This window comes from Perognathus longimembris, chromosome 28, assembly GCF_023159225.1.
Source record: "Perognathus longimembris pacificus isolate PPM17 chromosome 28, ASM2315922v1, whole genome shotgun sequence".
Classification (NCBI taxonomy): Eukaryota; Metazoa; Chordata; class Mammalia; order Rodentia; family Heteromyidae; genus Perognathus; species Perognathus longimembris.
The window spans coordinates 54,277,378-54,297,316 of NC_063188.1; the positions used below are offsets into that span (position 1 = coordinate 54,277,378).

The following is a 19,939-nucleotide window of genomic DNA, read 5'->3' on the forward strand; positions in this document are numbered from 1 at the left end:
GAATCAAGGGAATAAGTGAAATAGAATTTCTTAGTTTTAATACTAATGGTGGCTCTCACAAATTGTAGGAGGCAGCATGTGTGTGCTGTAAGACTAGGCTTTGGAATATGATTGAAATTTAAATCCTAGCTTTGGCATATGCTAATATATGACTTTAATCAAGTCCCTATACCCATGAAAATCAGTTGTCTTAAATGTGGTAAATAATTAATGTGCAAGATGGTTATCATTGTAGATATTCAAAACTCGGTCATCTCAAACCCATATAGACATATATACCAGTATGTTTGCATACTGTATTTCTGCTAGTGATGGGATTTTTTTTAACTAGACAGCCTAATAATCTTGGGGAATTTTTTTTAGATTATATGGCTGAGCTCTACATGAGACCTATAGAATTAGTTTCTATAAGCATAGGGTTTCGGAACATGAATTTTGAAAATTTTCCCTAAGGAATTCTGCTTATATTTGGTTTATAGTCCTTCCACAAATGCAATTTGCTATTATGAAGAGTCAATAGATATTTTTATTACTTTTAACACAGTATAGTGCCTAGCATTTGATGAGTATTCTGATAATTCTTAATTTGTTAAAGCAATACTGACAGATCATGTAAATGTTGGTGATCATACTGTAAATAATTTATTGGTATTTTCATGAACAGGAGCAAGAATTTGTTAAGATTGTAGGTATAAAATATGAGGTTGGACCACCTACATTATGCTGTTTGAAGCTTGCATTTCTGGACCCCATTTCTGGCAAAATGACTGGAGAGTCTTTTTCCATTAAGTGAGTAGTTATTTGTAGTTCTATGTGTTTGAGAATGTATATATTAATACCCCTCTTTACTCTGCAGAGCACAGGACTCTAGGAAAGAAAATACTACAGGGTTTAAAGTAGTGAGTTTGTTTGTTTTTGGAGGAGTAGAGGTGGTCAGTGTTGGGCTTGAGTGCTCTCCCTGAGCACTTTCACTCAAGGCTAGGATTTTGCCACTTGAATCTCAGCCTACTGAGTAGCTAGGATTATAAATGCGAGCCACTGGATCCTGGCATGTTTAAAGTTTTATTTTCTTGTTTATTCTTTGTGTTTGTGTGTGTACACATATGTACATGGTAGTATGCTGATATGTTCCTAAAGATTTTAAGAACTAAAAAAAGTTAAAAGAATTACAAACAAACTTTTATTTTTGCTAGTCCTGGGACAAACTCAGGCCCTGGGCACTATCCCTGAGCTTCTTTTACTCAAGGCTAGCACTCTACCACTTTAGCCACAACACCACTTCCAGCCTTTTCTGTTTATGTGGTACTGAGGAATAGAACTTAGGGCTTCATGCATGCTAGACAAGCACTCTACCACTAAGCCACATTCCCAGCCCCCCAAAAAAATTTTATAAGTGAATGCTAGTATGCTTGGATTACAGTTGCTGTAATTTCTGCTACTAATAGTAGAAAGAATAATGGTTCCTTCTTGAAAGTGAATTTAAAACTTATGGGGATGAAAATATCTGTTCATACTCTTGCTTAAACAATCTTCTATGTGTCAGGAGCTACTGGCTCATGCCTATAGTTCTAGCTATTCAGGAGGCTGAGATCTGAAGACTGCAATTCAAAACAAGACTGGGCTAAAAGTCCTGATGAGAGTTTTTATCTGCAACTAACCCAACAGAAAACCAGAAGTGGAGCTGTGGCTCAAGTGACAGAGTGTTATCCTTAACAATAAAGCTCAAGGACAATGCCCAGGCTCTGAGTTCAAACCCCAGTGGCCAGGAAAAAAAATTTGGTCTATATTGATTCTAACATGCTTTATTTCCCTCATAGGGAATAATTAGCACAGTTTTAGGCTAGTCACAGCAGAGGATCACAAGAGCCTAATAGCTATGCCCCTATGAACACATAAGATGATGCTAAGTGAAATGAACTCCATGTTATGGAAACGATTGTTATATCACAGTTGTAACTACTTTCAACGTCCCATGTGTATCTGTAGCTTCTATTATTGATGATGTTCTTGTATCACCTTCCTGTGATTGTATATACACTATCTCTGTAATCTTATCTGAGTATATTGGAAAACGTGTATACTGGTATTAGAACTAGGAAATTGAAAAGGAATATCAAAATTGAGAGAGACAGGGTAAAAAAAGACAAACAACTACAAAAGCAATACTTGCAAAACTGTTTGGTGTAAGTGAACTGAACACCTCATGGGGGAAAAAAGAAAGGGGGAGGAGGGAGGCAGGTATGAGGGGCAAGGTAACAAGCAGTACAAGAAATGTATCCAATGCCTAACGTATGAAACTGTAACCTCTCTGTACATCAGTTTGATAATAAAAATTTGAAAAAAATTGGTCTATATTGATTCTAACATGCTTTATTTTCTGTATAGATATCATGATATGCCGGATGTCATTGATTTCCTTGTACTACATCAGTTTTATAATGAAGCCAAAGAAAGAAACTGGCAGATTGGTAAGTATAGAATTGCCAACTAATAATTATTAAACTTATGGTAGAGTATCATTTTAACTATAATTTTTAAACTAAATGCTGAACTGGAAAATTTGTCTTAATTTGTAAGCCCATCTAGGAAAACTAGTGTTTCTTTTTCATTTATATTTAATTGATAATACGCCAGTGTGTAATATATGCAATGATCTCTCCTTATTCCCAATTTCACTGGATATAGTTCTATTCACCTATGTTCACCTGTAGTCAAAAGATATAAAATGAAAATTTCAAAAATAAGGCTTTCATACATTTTACATTGCCCTTCATTTTGAATGAGAAATCTTAGACCATTCCACTTCATGTCACATGGATGTGAATTATCCTTTTTTAAAAAGCATATCTGTGTTGGACTGGTTAGTCACCTAGCTATCTTCCTCTGAACCAGCTGAATATTGCATATAATATATACATCCTCATGTGGTAGCCTCAGGGTGTGTTGTACAGTTTATATTATTTACCTCACTTCAGAATCTCATCATGTTGACATTGGATCATCTAATGTCGTGAGAGACAAGAGCTGAAGAGACCAAATTCACATAACATGTATTTTGGTGCTGGTACTGAGGCTTGAAATCAGAGACTGGGCACTCTCCCTACGATTTTTGGCTCAAGGATGGCTCTCCACCACGTGAGCCAGAGCTCAATGTCCAGCTTTTTGGTGGTTAACTGGAGATAGGAGTCTCATGGACTTTCCTGCCTGGGCTGGCTTGAACTGCGATCCTCAGTAGCTAGAATTACAGATGTGAGCCCTCAGCACCAGGCCAGATCATCTTATGTGTATAAGAATTTATCCTTTTTTAGGTATGATGAATGATATAGAAATGATTTAAAATATACAGAGGAAGTATATAGATTATATACTAATATTACAACATTTTATATAATGAATTTGAGCATCTATAGAGTCAGATATTCCTAAGGTACTTGTGAACCAATTCCTCCACAAATACAGAGTGATGACTATATAGAATTGGGTGCTATCCATTGTGTCAGGCTTCTACTATGTGGAAATCTTTGAGACTATCCCCATTGTAATTTGTAAGCCAACTGCAAATACCCAGTCAATTAACATGTAAATGTGGATTAAAGAAAATTCTCAAATGTCTCTTGCACCTTGGAATACATTTATGCTTGGGCTTTCCTTTTAATTGTATAATCTCATTTATATGAAATGTCCAGAAGAGTCAAATCTATAGAGACAGAAAAGAGTGATTACTAAGACAAGAGGATTGTTTGTTGCAAGGAAGTAGGTAGAGTACAAGTAAAATGTGAACTATATGGTATATCGATTATGTATCTACATATATTTGGTGAAGATGTCTGTGAAGGGAAACAAATATTCGCAAAAATTTAGTGTGCTTGGGGACAAATCACAAATGGAAAGGTGGAAACATAAGAAATTTTTATTCTTTATATATTTGGGCTCTCAAAATATACATCTGGCAATGGTGCTTTTCTCTCCCTCTTTTCCTCCATTTATGTTTCCCTCCCTCTTTCTACCTCATTCTTTTCTAATACTTTCTTTTAATAGAAAATGACAATAAAGGAAAAATTGCTTATAGTTCAGTTATAATTTATATCATGAGGACTTTAAAATTCATGATGTCTTTACACATTTCATATACATGACTTAAAAAAATGCTTTTGTAGCTGGATACCAATGGGTCTTACCTGTAATCCCAGCTTCTCAAAAGACCGCGATCTGAGTATCACAATTCAAAGCTAGCTTGCCAGAAGTGGAGCTGTGGCCCAATTGGTAGAGTGCTATGCTTGAACAAAAGCAGCTCAGGGACAGTATCAAGGCCCTGAGTTCAAGCTCCAGGATTGGTACAAAGATAAGCTGTAGTATATATGTAATGTTGGGCAGATTATCCCTCAGCCTGACTTGGAATCTTAAGTCTACTTGATCTTAAAGCTACTTGATGTTGAATACGATTTTCATAGAAACAACTTACAGAAAGAACTTATAATGGTACCCGACCTGATACATACTAAATACTAAGTAAATGATTATTTAATATTTAGTTTTTTGTGTATGGGCTGTAGCTTGGGCTTGAACTCAGGGCCTGGATACTGTTCCTTCACTTTCTCACTTAAGGATACCATTCTACCACTTGAGCCGTAGATCCTCTTCTGGCATTTTGATGGTTAATTGAAGGTAAGAATCTCATGGACTTTTATGTGTGGGATGGATTTGAACCACAGTCTTCGGATCTTAGCCTCCTGAGTAGGTAGGATCATAGGAGTGGGCCACAGGTGCCTAGCAGTATTTTAGCTTTCTGTTTCTTTGAGGTGGTACATTGAATTTTATTCTTTTACTTCTATTTCTGTGTCTTCCAGGAATTTAAAGTTATTTTGGAAGTAGCATACCTTTGTAATATAAACATGTTTGATTGTGATATTTTCATCTGTACATTCAGTGCACTTTAAATATTCACTCTAGTCTGTGGCTCATGCTTATAATCCTAGCTACTCAGGAGACTGAGATCTCAGGATCGTGGGTGGAAGCCAGCCTGGGCAGGAAAGTCCGTGAGGCTCTTATTTCCAATGAATCACAGAAGAAACCAGAAGTGGTGCTCTGGCTCAAGTAGTAGAGCACTAACTAGCCTTGAACAAAAAAGAGCTCAGGGACAGCTCCTAGGCCCAGGGTTTGAGTTCCAGGACACCCCCCAATCACTTTTCCACTGAGTTTCTGTGCTTCCCCTTCTTTCTCTCCTTTTCACCATGTTGGAGTTCACTATGCTATTGTGATATATGCATGATAACATGTCTCAATTCCCTTTTCTCTCAGTATCCTTTTGTTTGTTTTCCTCTATGCCCTCCTGGACAATCTTCATTGAAACTTTTTTGTTTGTGTACAAAATGCTTCTGCTCAGGGTCGTTTGGTTCTATACTTCTTAGGTATTTAAAGGCAGAAGATTAGTACAGGTTAATCATTCCTAATCAAAATACTCATAATTCTCCCAACTGCAAAACTTTCTGAATGGCATGGGGAATTTAGCATTTTACATTTTTAGATGAAAAATGTTCAGCTAGTAAAGTTTATGCAAATGTTCCATATGTGAGAAGTTTCTAGTCCCAAATGTTTCAGGTAAGTCATGCTTAGCATAAATATTTATTTAAAGCCAAAAACAAGAAAAACATTAATATGCATATAATACAATAAGGAGTATGGTTGATTACAGTAATTGACAAGTTAAAACTGTGGTAGCACTATTTAAGAAGACATGGATGAAGCTATTGAAAGGAAATAGGGCTGTTTAGAGCAAAACATAGTATGTACTTATAATACCGTAGTGAAACCCACTGATGCATTCAGTACATACTAAAAAAAGAATTATGGAAAAGTAAAATAGGCTGGATACAGGAGTGGGGAGGCCTAATGAAATGGGAGAATAGGGATGAGTATGGTTGGCATAGTCTATTTGCATGTATGAAAATGAAACTGTGAAACTTGTTGAGAATGTTTTAAGAAGAGGTATAGGGGCATGATGGAGGTGGGGTGGAGATTAATAGAATTATGTTGTTAAGATGTGTGGAGCTGTGTAAATGACCTCCCCTCATTCCCGTCCAACTAATTATGCTCATCAAAAGATGAAGACATGGACATATGCAGTCTATTTTAGATTTTTTCTACCTAAAAATTGAAACATTTAACGATTAAAATGCAAGATTGACTTACCTAGAAACCTGAATTTGAAATATCTGATAATGCTAGATACAGTGCTGGTTTGCATTAAAGAAAACACTGATAGCTCAACACCTGTAATTCTAGCTACTCAGGAGGCTAAGATCTGAGGATCACAATTCAAAGCCAGTCCAAGAAGGAAAGTCCATGAGACTCTTATCTCCAATTAGCCATCAGAAAACCTGAAGTGGTGCTGTGGCCCAAGAGTGCTAAGCCTTGAGCTGGAGAGCTCAGGGACAGTGCCCAGATCCAGAATTCAAGCCCCAAAACTGACAAAAAAAAAAGAAGAAAGAAAACTATGGGCTAGGAATATGGCCTAGTGGTAGAGTGCTTGCCTTGTATACACATGAAGCCCTGGGTTCGATTCCTTAGGACCACGTATATAGAAAAGGCCGGAAGTGGCTCAAGTGGTGGAGTGCTAGCCTTGAGCAAAAAGGAAGCAATGGAGAGTGCTCAGTCCCTGAGTTCAAGCTCCAGGACTGGCAAAAAAAAGAAAACTATCAATTAAGATGGAAATAACACTGTTACTCTCAAGAGTATCCTCTTAGGAATTTTCCAAAACATTACAGGTGATAGATTCCGAAGTATAATAGATGATGCCTGGTGGTTTGGAACTGTGGAGAGTCAGCAGCCTTTTCAACCAGAATACCCTGATAGTTCTTTCCAGTGTTACAGTGTTCAGTAAGTACAGTTGTTTACATTGCTTTTTTTCTGAAATAATACTTTAGTGTTATGGACTTTCAATAAATCCTACCAGATACAACATTTCTCTGATTTATTAATCTCACAATAACTGTACTTGCAAGGCATAAAAAATACATGTTGAACAGAATTTGATGACAAAACTTTTGACCTACTGAGCCAAAGATATTTCTGCATGCCCTACTGCCTGCATTTTCTCTTAATTAATTCTACTTTTAGATAAGAATTGAAGCTACTTTTCATGGAGAACACTAAAATTAACTTAATCTTTAATTTTTATTGTTGTAATAGAGCCTTGAATGTTATTACATGGTCACTTATTTAATGTTATGAATTCTGGCAGAGGTGATGAGATTCTTTTAAGATACTATTTGCTTGGCAATATTTTCTTTAAATATTCTTGAAATTCCAGAGTTGTACGTTTCCTACTGAATGCAGCTTGGTAAGAATAGTTACGTGTAAGGAATACCTTATAAAGTTTTCATATTGCAGGCAAAAAAAGGAATGATAAAATTGTGGAAGTGCTATGATACTCCATTAAATCAATTCTCTTCACCTGAACCATACTCTGAAAAGATATGTTATCTATTTTTTCATTGGATTAATACTGGATATATACTTGCTTGGAATATCAACGAAAGATGCTAAGACTAGACTTACTGTTCACTGAGTTTCAAATTGATAGACCATTTTTAAAAATGAAGCTATACTTTTCAAATGTCATATCTAAAAAAGTCATGCAATCTTACGTTACTATATGAAAGTACAAACTTATGAATTTGATTTGTATCTTTTTTTTAATAGCTGGGACAATAATGAGAGAGAAAAGATGAGCCCCTGGGATATGGAACCAATTCCAGAAGGAAGTAATATGCTTTTAAATTTATTATTAAGGGGTAAAAAGGGGTTTTAATTCTATAAGTCAGATTATGAGTACATCTTAATGCCCCCTTCTTCCATCCTTCTCCCCCATTTCCTTCTCCCATCCCTACTCTCAAGCTACATAGTTCATTTTTTACCTAATATATATTGAATATAACAATTGTATTTGCTCATTCTTCTGCCTCTGTTTGTGTGTCCCCCCAGCAATATACTTTTAAGAATCAATTCTAGCTGGGTGCTGGTAGCTCATGCCTAGAATCCTAGCTACTCAGGAGGCCGAGATCTGAGAGCTGTGATTCAAACCCAGTTCATGCAGAAACATCCCCTTGAGACTTATCTCCAATTAACCACTCAAACTGGAAGTGGTGCTGTGGCTCAAGTGGGAGAACTTGAAAGTCATAGACCTGTGAAAGAGGCTCTGGGACAGTGCCCAGCCCTTAGTTCAAGCCCCACAATTGACAAAAACAAAAAATAAAAAAAAATTAATTCTTGTAAAAGTAAAGTAGCAACACTATCATGTTGGGAACTTAATTATTTAAATGTTTCTTTTATCTAGCTGCCTTTCCAGATGAAGTAGGTGCTGGTGTTCCTGTGTCCCCAGAAGAACTAACTGCTTTGCTATACAAACCCCAAGAAGGAGAGTGGGGGGCTCATTCCAGAGATGAGGAGTGTGAACGGGTTATTCAGGGGATCAATCATCTTCTCTCTCTGGGTATGCTGAATGTCAACAAATATTAGAAGAATCTATGGGTGCTAAGAAAACCAGGAGAATTCAACAAAGTGAAATAGAGTTTATCACTGTATACTTCACATTTATTTCAAGAGACACAATGATTCTAACTTAATATCAACATTTTATATGCCTGGCTAAAGTAATAACTGATAAACTTTTTTGACAATCTTGGGGGGATGGTAATAGTGAAGGCAGGCATGTTAAGTGTCTTTTTCTTTCTTGAATCATGTTGGCGCTCTAGCTAGTTTCTGAGCCTGACTTGGGAGGGGTTCCTTGGCAAAGACAATGGGTGAATAATGTATTTTACTCACAAAAGTACTTATATTTCCTAAAATATATCACTTGAGAATTTTGCCTTTATGCAGGAAAGATCTAGAAATCTGAAGTTTACCACATTGTTTCCTTAATTTTGTTTCTTTTTATTTGGTTTAAACTAATGTGTCTTGTGTGATTTATAGATACTTATATCCAAATAAAAAATAACAATCGATTCATAGTGTTTTAGGAATATAGTATTTTGCCTTCCTTTCTTGTTTATGTATGTTCATTAGCATGAAGTCTTGGGGTCTTCTATAAGTACTTTTTTACTGTGATAATTTTGTAGATTTTGCCAGCCCTTTTGCTGTTCCAGTGGATCTCAGTGCCTACCCCTTGTATTGTACTGTAGTTGCATATCCAACTGACCTCAATACCATCAGACGGAGACTTGAAAATCGCTTTTACAGGTTTGTTTACTTCTGTCACTTACTGGAAGTCAGTTTGGGTACTTGCCCTTTTGAGATCTGTGTGTGTTTGTATTTGTTCCAGTGCTAAGGCTTGAACTTGGGACCTAGGAATTGCCCAGGAGATTCTTTTTCTCAAGGCCAGTGCTCTACCACTTGAGCCACAATGTCACTTTTTCTGAATAGTTTATTAAAGATAAAAGTCTCATGGAATTTTCCTGCCTGGGCTGGCTTCACACTGTGATCCTCAGTTCTGTCTCCTGAGTAGCAAGGGTTGCTGGCATGAACCACCAGCACCCAGCAAGATCTGTGTTTTCATGGCACAAAATAATCATCTATACACTCATTTCAAAATTTCTCATACACAAATGGGACTACTACAAAATAAAAAGTTTCTGCACAGCTAAAGACATAGCCACCAAACTAGAAAGACATCCAACCATATGGGAAAGGATCTTCACCAGCACAGCAACAGACAAAGGCCTAATATCCGTCACCTACAGAGAACTCAAAAAACTAACCCCCTCCAAGCCCAGTAAACCAATTATGAAATGGGCAAAGGAGCTAAAGAGAGACTTCACAAGAGAACAGATAAAAATGGCAAAGAAACATATGAAGAAATGTTCAACATCCCTGGTAGTAAAGGAAATGCAAATAAAATAACAACAACCCTGAGATACCACCTCACTCCAGTTAGAATGGCCTATACTCTGAACTGAGGCAACAACAAATGCTGGAGGGGGTGCAGGGAAAGAGGAACCCTTCTCCATTGTTGGTGGGAGTGCAAATTAATACAACCACTTTGGAGATCAGTATGGAGGTTCCTCAAAAAGCTCAACATAGACCTACCCTATGACCCAGGCATACCACTCCTAGGCATCTATCCTGAACAACAGGTCCCAAGATATCAAAAAGACATCTGCACTTCCATGTTTATCGCTGCACAATTCACAATAGCCAAAATATGGAAACAACCCAGATGCCCCTCCACAGATGAATGGATCCAAAAAAATATGGTACCTATACACAATGGAATACTATATAGCGATTAGAAATGGTGAAATATTGTTATTCGCAGGAAAATGGTCAGAACTTGAACAAATAATGTTGAGCGAGACAAGCCTAGAACACAGAAAACAAAGGGGCATGATCTCCTTGATATATGACTGTTAAGGTGGGGGAAGGGGGAGACAGTAGAGACCAGGTCTGTGAAACCAAAAACTTCTTGTCAAATGGTATTTCCCACAGGTTTCGGTCAGCGACCTACATTATGTAACTAAAACCAAACAACTACACAACATATAAAGGTCAAAAATAGACCTCTCAGTGGATCACAATAGCTCAAAAGCTATGTATGTATGTTCATATAAGACAAGGATAAGCAGACTCTTATTTTTGACGTTACATTTAAAGTCCTAGGTGAATTTCCTTTCGCGTAGGCCGTGTGGCTACTGTATATGTTTTTGGTACACTGTGTAATGTTTATATGTTTACCTGATCTAGGGAACGGAAACAAAAACAGGGTGTAAGATATCACAAGAAATGTACACACTGCCCTATTATGTAACTGTACCCCCTTGCACAACACCTTGTCAAAAAAATTTTAATTAATTAATAAAAAAAATTCTCATACAAATCTGAAACACTACATTCCTTTTACTTAATAGATTCTCTCTTCTGCAAGGTGAAAAATGGATAGCTAAGAAAGGAGGTAAAGGAGCAGCACAAGTTGTGTGTAAAACAGAATCTGTAGTTAACTTTAATTTGTTAAAGGTGGGGTAAGTGGTTTGTGAACTTACGATTAAGATGCTACATTGATATGGAGAATGTTTGAATCCTCTTTGAAGCATTAGCTCTTAATTAGATTTATCAATCCTAACATGAACTTAGGACATGTTATTTTCCCTTGTTTTAGGTTGGAAGGAATTACTTTGGGAGTACTTTAGGAGATAGTTATAAGTCTCTTTGATCTCCATCCACTACTATTCCATGAACCATTAGTATGCCTCTTATAATGAGAAACTGGATATATTTTGATCACATCATGTATTACATGCCATAAGCATAACTAGATAAAAATCTGCTATATTTCTTTATTCTAGCTCTTGTTTTTGTTGGTGATTCTCTTTTAACTAAACTTTATTGTGATGTTATCAAAACACTTTTGGTTTGTTATCAAGTCACTCTTTACCCACAATGTGCTAGGTGAGATTTATTCTAAATTTGAATGTAGTGTAGTGATTTAAAATTCTTGTCTGTGGAAAACTGTCATCTCTTGTCAGTGTACACCAGTTATTCATATATATATTGCATCACATTCATATATGGGAAAATTTTTGACATAGCCTGAGTGCCTAAATATATTCTGAGAATGTAATTTAAATGTATTAGCTAAGGCTAACAGAATACTTTGTTTTGTAGGAGAATATCAGCATTAATGTGGGAGGTGCGCTATATCGAGCATAATGCTCGGACTTTCAATGAGCCAGATAGTCCTATAGTTAAAGCAGCCAAAATTGTAACAGATGTCTTACTTCGATTTATTGGGTAAGAAACTGTTTAATCTCTTCCAGACACTAGCTTTTGATGTTTCAAACATTTTCAAATTATTTTCTGTTATCTTGTTTCTTAGGGATCAGAGCTGCACTGATATATTGGATACTTATAATAAAGTTAAAGCTGAAGAACTAAACAGTACTGATGGAGAAGAGGTAAGAATCACTACCTAATGAGAAACAATTTTTTCTGTTATTTGTTACACAATAAATGTCACATGTAAATGTAATTGACTGTGACTGTGACTAGAGGAAAGATGTTGAATGCAAGCTGAATATCCGCATTTTTTATATTAAAATTCTTAAACCTATTCAACTGAAATATTCCAAAAATTCAGTAGTGCTGTAGGGCTTACTTCCAGACAAGTGACCATCATTCTATGCAAATGAGTAAGTTTCAGTGATGATAAATCAAGACTTTATTTTCTAGGCCTCAGAACAATGACACTCAGAATTTAAGAATATTTCCTTGATATTCTCTAAAACACTATTTTTATTTTAACTGTATTTTTTTTTTGTACCGGGGATCGAACCTAGGACGTTGCGCTTTCTAGAGTATCTACTTGATTGCTTTGTGAAAATTTGTAAATGTATACCAATCTCTTATGAATGAAATGGAATTAGTATTCTCAATTGATTATTACACACCTCCTACATATCCATAATTTACTTTCATAAAACCATGTTTTAAGCATAATGATTTTCATTATTTCAAAATCTTTGCTAGTAAAAAAATTCACCAGTGAGGTAAATGGCCATAATAATGCTAGTTCTGTTGGGGTGGCATGAGATATTGTTCATATTTGTTATATCTGTACTAATATTCTCTAGAATGGTAAACCTCCAAGGCTGCTCTTTTCTTTTAGCAAGGCATATCTATAAAATATTGCATTATTGGAGCTAAATCCTACATAAGGAAAAGTGAAATGGTATTTACATAGTATTATAAATAAATAAGTATAACATCATATTTCCATTATTTAAATAAAAATAAATACAAATGAGTAAATGGTGTTTATACAGCATTTAGCTATAAGGAAAACACCAATTAGACAATTCACCTATTAAAACTCAAGACAAATTTGCCATTCTTTTTCTTCACACTTTCTTGGACCTTTAGATTATGAATATTCCGTAATTACATTATATTAAATGAGAATAATATAGAATCTTTCTTTTGTGCGTGCGTGCGTGCGTGTGTGTGTGTGCGCACGTGCGCGCGCCAGCCCTGGGACTTCAACTCAAGGCTTAGAACTGTTCCTGCTTAAGGCTAGTGCTGTACCACTTGATCTACAGCTCCACTTCAGGCCTTTTGGCAGTTAATCAGACATCAGTATTCCATGTACTTTCTTGACTATGTGGGCTTTGAACCTTGAACTCATCCCCCTGAGTAGCTACGATTATAGGCATGAGCCACTGGGGCCCAGCTACAAACACATTTTTTACCTGCATTTTGTCTTTTTTAGTATAGGGGATCGATCCCAGGACATTGCACTTGCTAGGCAAGTGCTTTGCCACTGAGCTGCATCCCAGCCCTGGAATAGCTAGGATTATAGGCATGAGCCATCAGCACCTGGCTAAGAATACATTGTTTTAAGGAACTAAAACTTTCAAGATACAAACTTGAACACTACATCGTTCCCCTCATTTCTGTATTCTTTTTTTTTTTTTGGCCAGTCCTGGGCCTTGGACTCAGGGCCTGAGCACTGTCCCTGGCTTCTTCCCGCTCAAGGCTAGCACTCTGCCTCTTGAGCCACAGCGCCGCTTCTGGCCGTTTTCTGTATATGTAGTGCTGGGGAATCGAACCTAGGGCCTCGTGTATCCAAGGCAGGCACTCTTGCCACTAGGCTATATCCCCAGCCCTCATTTCTGTATTCTTAATGATATATCTTGTTTAGTTCTTCTCCCTGTGTATTTACTTGTTTTGTAACTCAGTATAATATTGTCAAAATTTGACTGTCTCCTTGCACAAGCCTTTGTTCTGATCCAATAAGAGAAAGCAATATATGATTATATTTGTCATTTATTTGTAAATGCTCATCTAATTTGTAAGCCTTTGAATATAATTTCACATCTCCTACTGTCCCCTTTAATTTAGGATATAGAAATGGTTGATTTAGATTCAGATGGTCCTGGCACTTCATCTGGACGAAGGGTAAGTAGATAAGTGAATTTCTGAGAAGAAACTTGTGCAGACTTCCTGTACCGGGATCCCAAAGATATACTCCCATTTGGCGAGTTGCTAGAAGGACTCTTGGAACTAAATATACAGTCATGATCACCATTGAGATTTATTATAGCAGTAAAGTTAGGATACACATTTGGATTATTGGAAAAAGACACAAGAACCAACTAGTCGAATCTGTGATTTTCTTTCTTTCTCTCTCTCTTTTTCTTTCTTTCTTTCTCTCTCTTTTTCTTTCTTTTCTTTCCTCTCCTCTCCTCTCCTCTCCTCTCCTCTCCTCTCTTCCCTCTCCCTTCTCTCTCTTCTCTCTCTCTTCTCTCACTTCTCTTCTCTCCCTCTTCTCTCTCTTTTCTTTCTTGCACCATTCCTGGAAGTACTGCAATACCAGGTCAATGCATGGAGCAGATGGAGCAAGCTCCTATTCTGACTCCTAGCTCCAAAAATCCATTTAATATATTGTCCTTGGATAGAAGACGTATCAGATAACAAACTGATAAGAACACATACTACACTTGATCTTACCCAAAAGGCCAAGAAACGGTTGTGTGTAGATTTCATATTCTTCCCCTCTCTTATGAGGACAGTGAAATTGGAGTAACATTTGTGCGATTAGAGATCAGTCCACAAGGATTTTATTAGAGACCAGCTATATAGACATCCTCTGACTAGCATGTATCAAGATTTTAGATTTGTAAATGAAAAGCAGGTATTCAGTACATACTACATTTTATACTAAGTACAGTAAATCATCTTTATAATTTAAGAAACTGTTGAAGTACTAAGTGTTCCCCTGTGCCAGTAATTGGTCAACATTTTAAGTCAAATTGCCCTTGAAGAGGAGAAGGCATTTATTTTTGTTTGAAGTTCACACTTTCTTAAAATGAAAATTAAGAATACTTGAATTCTTGCCATTTTCATGAAGGCAATACCTAGTTCTTGCTTGTGTATGTTTTACCAGGGAAAATAATGTCTACTTTTAAAACTAAGAAATTTAAATAGTAGTTCTCTATTTTACAAAATGCACAAGCACTTGGAATTTATGAGAATATCAATGAAGAGTTAAGGCCAAAGCTTTTAGATTTTTTTTTAAATCTATAGGTCAAATGCCGAGGTAGAAGACAATCTTTAAAGTTAAATCCTGATGCTTGGAGAAAACAATGCAAAGAACTGTTGAGCCTCATTTATGAACGTGAAGATTCAGAGCCATTTCGACAGCCAGCTGATTCTCTTCTTCACCCAGTAAGCACATGCTTATGTAAATACCAACATGATCATTTCCCATAACTGTCCATGCTAACAGTTTTAAAAACAATTTCCCTTCTTTCCATCCTCCTTTTCTCCTTCTCTTCATATTTTAACTTATTCACCTTGTGGGTTCTCATGATTCTGTAAAATACTACTTATGTATTTGATATGCAAATTATACATTAGTAAGCCAAATTTAAATCATTTCTTATTCCTTCCTGTTTTTATTTGAGATATTTTTAAAATATACTATTCTTTCCTGCCAGTCTTGAGGCATGAACTCGGGGCCTGGGCATCAGTTCTGAGCTTCTTTTGTTCAAGGCTATCACTTTATCAGTTGAGCCACAGCGCATTTCTGGCTTTTTCTGTAGCACTGAGGAATCAACTTAGGGCTTCATGCATGCTAGGCAAACACTCTACCCCTAAGCCACATTCCCATTCCCCCAAAACACTAACTTCTAATACATTTCTATACAGTGTAGCTACTTGGTGAAACATATATCAGTTGTTAGTTTGTACCAAATGTTATTTAAATGGCCACTAAATATACAACTATTTTCCTCAAAGATGAAAGTATGAGAATTCAAATTATAGGATATTCTCTTGGGACAGGGTCTCAATAATTAGTCCAGGCTAACTTCAAACTGGTAATCCTCCTTTCTATCTTCTGACTGCTTGGATTACATATGTACACCCTCCATACGTACTTTTTAGGATTCCTTCTCTAGGAGTCTGTTTGCTTGCACATTTAATTACCTTTTAGACAATGAATCTTTCTAACTTTTTTAGAGTAAATGGTGTGTAAAAGAATACATACATAAGAAAGAATATTCAAGAAAGCTTGATTTGTTTATAGGTTTGGGTATAAGAAAGTAAGTAGTCTTTTGTTTCTCATAGCAGAGAATGGAAAATGAAGAATTCCTTAACTTTAAAACCAATAAGATTTTAATTTTTATTAGTAGATCTTTGGGCCTTAAGTCTTACAAATCTTGGTATTTTGTAATAGTGTTCTGGAAATACATATACATATACATATATATATATGTATATATATATATATATGTTTACCCTAATAGGGCCATCAAGAACAAGAAGGAGAATCCTCAGACTCGGTTGTTACAGAAAGACAAGACCCTTCTCTTTCTGAGGTAGGCCTAGTAATCTCTTTTTTTAAATGTGCTGATTGGTGTTTTTACTTTTTAAAACTTCCATACTGTACACAAATTATAATTTATTTTTACTGACTTACATCTCTGTTTATTTTTACCTTTGTTTCTTTTGTTGGGCATGTTTCATTTATTTATTTATTTTTTTTGCCAGTCCCAAGGCTTGAACTCAGGGTTTGAGCACTGTCTCTGGCTTCTTTTTGCTCAAGGATAGCACTCTACCACTTGATCCACAGAGCCACTTCCAGCTTTTTCTGTTTATGTGATGTTGAAGAATCAAATCCAGGGCTTCGTGCATGCTAAGCAAACACTCTACCACTAAGCCACATTCCCAGCTCTTATTTTTGTTCTTTAAGTCATCATATTCTCAATATTCTTTACAGCATACATGTAGATTCTATTTGGTTAGACGTAAAGCTACCACAGTATAACAGAAAACATTAATTACACAATACTTTGTCTGTATATAAAGTTGAGTGTTCCCACAGATTATTTATCAGGCTGGTTGTATCTTTTTAAAAGTCATATTAAGTAAACTATTTTTCTCTGTGGCAATATTATTTTATAAGCCATATTGTGTTGTCATGTACATTGATAATTTGACTTAACAAAATAAAATATATTTAGATTAAATGTAGTTTCTCATACTTTTGAAAATAGTTAATATCTTTTTATAGCCTTTTTCTATCTCTCTGCTATTTGGATTTTAGAGGAAAATTTATTAATGATTCAAAGTAGTATAAGTGGGCTAGTACTTAAAGTTTTCAACTTAAAACTTATATATCGGGGGCTGGGGATATGGCCTAGTGGCGAGAGAGCTTGCCTCGTATGCATGAGGCCCTGGGTTCGATTCCCCAGCACCACATATACAGAAAACGGCCAGAAGTGGCGCTGTGGCTCAAGTGGCAGAGTGCTAGCCTTGAGCAAAAAAAGAAGCCAGGGACAGTGCTCAGGCCATGAGTCCAAGGCCCAGGACTGGCCAAAAAAAAAAAAAAACTTATATATTGAGGGTTAGCATATCAGATTTAAATCCACCTTTTATACCCGGTGATAATACTACAAAAACATTAAGTGAACTTGAAAGATTCAAGTTAAAGTGGAATTTTCCCTCTCCTGTAGTCACAATTTAACTAAATTTTGAACCTATCAGATTGAAGATCCTTAGATGAAATGTCAATTAAAAATCAAAGTTGGGCATAGTGGTACCCACCTGAAATCCCAGCACTTAGAAGGCTGAAGCAAGAAGATTGTGAATTTATGGCTAACCTGGATTACATGAGACTTTGTCTCACCAAAAAAAAAAAAAAAAAAAAAGAAGTCCAAAAATGCTCAAGTTCACTTTAACCCTCAGTTAATATTTTAAGAATGTGTTGATTTGTGGAGTGAAATTATTGAATTATGCCCAAATAGTCTCCTAATTTTCTTGTAAATTTTAGCAAAGACTAATGTATAACAGGATAGAAAGAAACATATCCTGCTCTCTGTGTGGGAAGCAGAAGTGAGATAGTCTTTGCTGTTATAAAGTCATCTGCTGAGGTGTTAGGAGTTGCACCATCCTTTTGGCCTTAAATAGACTTCCATATTAAGGATTTTATAGACATAAAGCCACTGGTTATGGATGGTCATTGACTGCAATGTAAAGCCTCCAACAGAACCTTATCATTTCAACAAGCATCAAAAGATGGTTTAGGCAGATTGTTTCAAGGTGAATTGCCCAGTAGGTAAGGCAAATCTCAGTTCCATCGTGTTACTTAGCATTGTTTTGTGGCTTCAGTGTTTCAAAATAATGTGTTATTCTTTATAGGATAATCAAGATGGTATAGACTCGCCTATGGACTTCAGCACTGTGAAAGAAACTTTGGAAGCAGGAAACTATGGTAGTCCTCTGGAATTTTATGAGGATGTTCACCAAATATTTAGCAACTCCAAAGCTTATACCTCCAATAAAAAGTCAAGGGTATGAAAATTAATATCAGAATTAATCATATAGTTAATTATGTATGTAAATCATAGGTAGTTTTCTTTCTTTGGTTTTGTTTTTGTTGCCAGTCTTGGGGCTTGAACTCAGGGCTTGAGCACTGTCCCTGGCTTCTTTTTGCTCAAGGCTAGCACTCTGCCACTTGAGCCACAGCGCCATGAGGAATTGAACCCAGGGCATCATGTATACGAGATGAGCACTTTACCAGTAGGCCATATTCCCAGCCTAGGTAGTTTTCTTTCAACAGTTTTAAGACTTTTTTAGGAGTTACTGAGGTATGGTTTATGATCTAAATATGGATTGTTTCTTTACTTTAACAAGACATACTCACATTTAATATTTCCCTATGTATTACCACGATTTGAAATAGGTTGCAGAAATAAAGTAATAATCATTTTTGTCTTTGAAATAAGTGGTATCTAGTTAACTTGTAAATCAGTTCCATGATAGGTATATATTTGCTTACTTCCTACCTTGTATAAAATGAGTCATCCCTAATTTCTTACACATAAATTTTCTCACATTTGCTTTCACCTGCCTTGATCATAATTAGGGTAATTTATATTTTCTATAGAAAGTTTAAAATTAAAATTACCTTGTACAATGTAGAAGTGTCTTTTTTCCTACTTCACAAAGCCATAAACATTATTTTCAAATATATTAATGAATTGCTTAGTGAAAATAGTATCTTAATTCCTCAGAAGAACTGTGTGTGTATAATTAAATTAGCTGGTAAACCATGACAACAATTTTTGTATTTTTCAGATCTATGGCATGACTCTTCGATTATCTGCCTTATTTGAAAACCATATTAAAAATATCATCTCTGAATATAAGTCAGCAATGCAGAGTCAGAAGAGGAGAAGGCCTCGGTACAGAAAACGTCTGAGAAGCAGCAGCAGTTCTTTGTCGAGTAGCAGAGCTCCTAGGTATATTACGTTGGTGCAACATTTTATGTTCCTAAAGCATTTTGTATGCATTACCACCTTTCTCAAACTTTATTAATATCTGGAGGAAATCCCAAGCAATCTTTATTTAGAACTCTAGTACTTAATGAAAAGGTGGATGCAGTAACACAAAATACTGTTTATGTGGATTTTAAGTGCCCAAACTTAAAATTATTTTAGTGATTAAAGTTTAACTGACAAATTACGAATATGAAATGTTTCTGTTGAACTTCAGACATTGCTTAGTTGTGCAACTTAGTCATCTTGTATCATGCTGTCTATTGCAATCAGTTACTCATCATTATGTATTTTTACTTGCAGTCCAAAAGGGAAACAGAAGCAAATGAAGTTGCAGCCTAAAACTGACCAGAATACCTCAGTGTCTTATGCCAGAACTAGTTCTCCTTTCTCATCTCCTGGTAAATACATCTTATTTTTATGTACTATTTCTAACTTTAATATCAATATTAACTGTGTAGATGGTAGTATGATTTTTATAATGCAAAAAGCATCAGTAGATTTGGATTTAGAAAACAGTATTTTGTTCACAATTCTAATTATCAGTTATATGACCCTGGATAAAATATTAGGAATAAGAATCTCATAGACTTCCTGCCCCGGCTGGCTTC

The 19,939-nt window shown here is 35.9% G+C and overlaps 1 protein-coding gene and 1 non-coding gene across 3 annotated transcripts in view; one reads left to right on the top strand and one right to left on the bottom strand.

The window, feature by feature from the left end:
• The window catches only part of Brwd3 (bromodomain and WD repeat domain containing 3), a 92,023-nt gene that overhangs the window by 66,362 nt on the left and 5,722 nt on the right, over positions 1 to 19,939 (top strand). For both annotated transcript variants that reach the window (XM_048335719.1, XM_048335720.1), the window contains exons 26-39: positions 665 to 789; positions 2,386 to 2,468; positions 6,765 to 6,876; positions 7,702 to 7,763; positions 8,336 to 8,491; positions 9,117 to 9,237; positions 11,656 to 11,781; positions 11,867 to 11,945; positions 13,888 to 13,944; positions 15,073 to 15,213; positions 16,296 to 16,367; positions 18,190 to 18,342; positions 19,129 to 19,292; positions 19,632 to 19,729. In XM_048335719.1, the coding sequence (XP_048191676.1) occupies positions 665 to 789; positions 2,386 to 2,468; positions 6,765 to 6,876; positions 7,702 to 7,763; positions 8,336 to 8,491; positions 9,117 to 9,237; positions 11,656 to 11,781; positions 11,867 to 11,945; positions 13,888 to 13,944; positions 15,073 to 15,213; positions 16,296 to 16,367; positions 18,190 to 18,342; positions 19,129 to 19,292; positions 19,632 to 19,729 (1,549 nt within the window). The remainder of the gene's footprint in view (positions 1 to 664; positions 790 to 2,385; positions 2,469 to 6,764; positions 6,877 to 7,701; positions 7,764 to 8,335; positions 8,492 to 9,116; positions 9,238 to 11,655; positions 11,782 to 11,866; positions 11,946 to 13,887; positions 13,945 to 15,072; positions 15,214 to 16,295; positions 16,368 to 18,189; positions 18,343 to 19,128; positions 19,293 to 19,631; positions 19,730 to 19,939) is intronic.
• On the bottom strand, positions 14,326 to 14,516 carry LOC125344446. Its single transcript, XR_007209556.1, has one exon. It is a non-coding gene; the product is annotated as a U2 spliceosomal RNA (small nuclear RNA).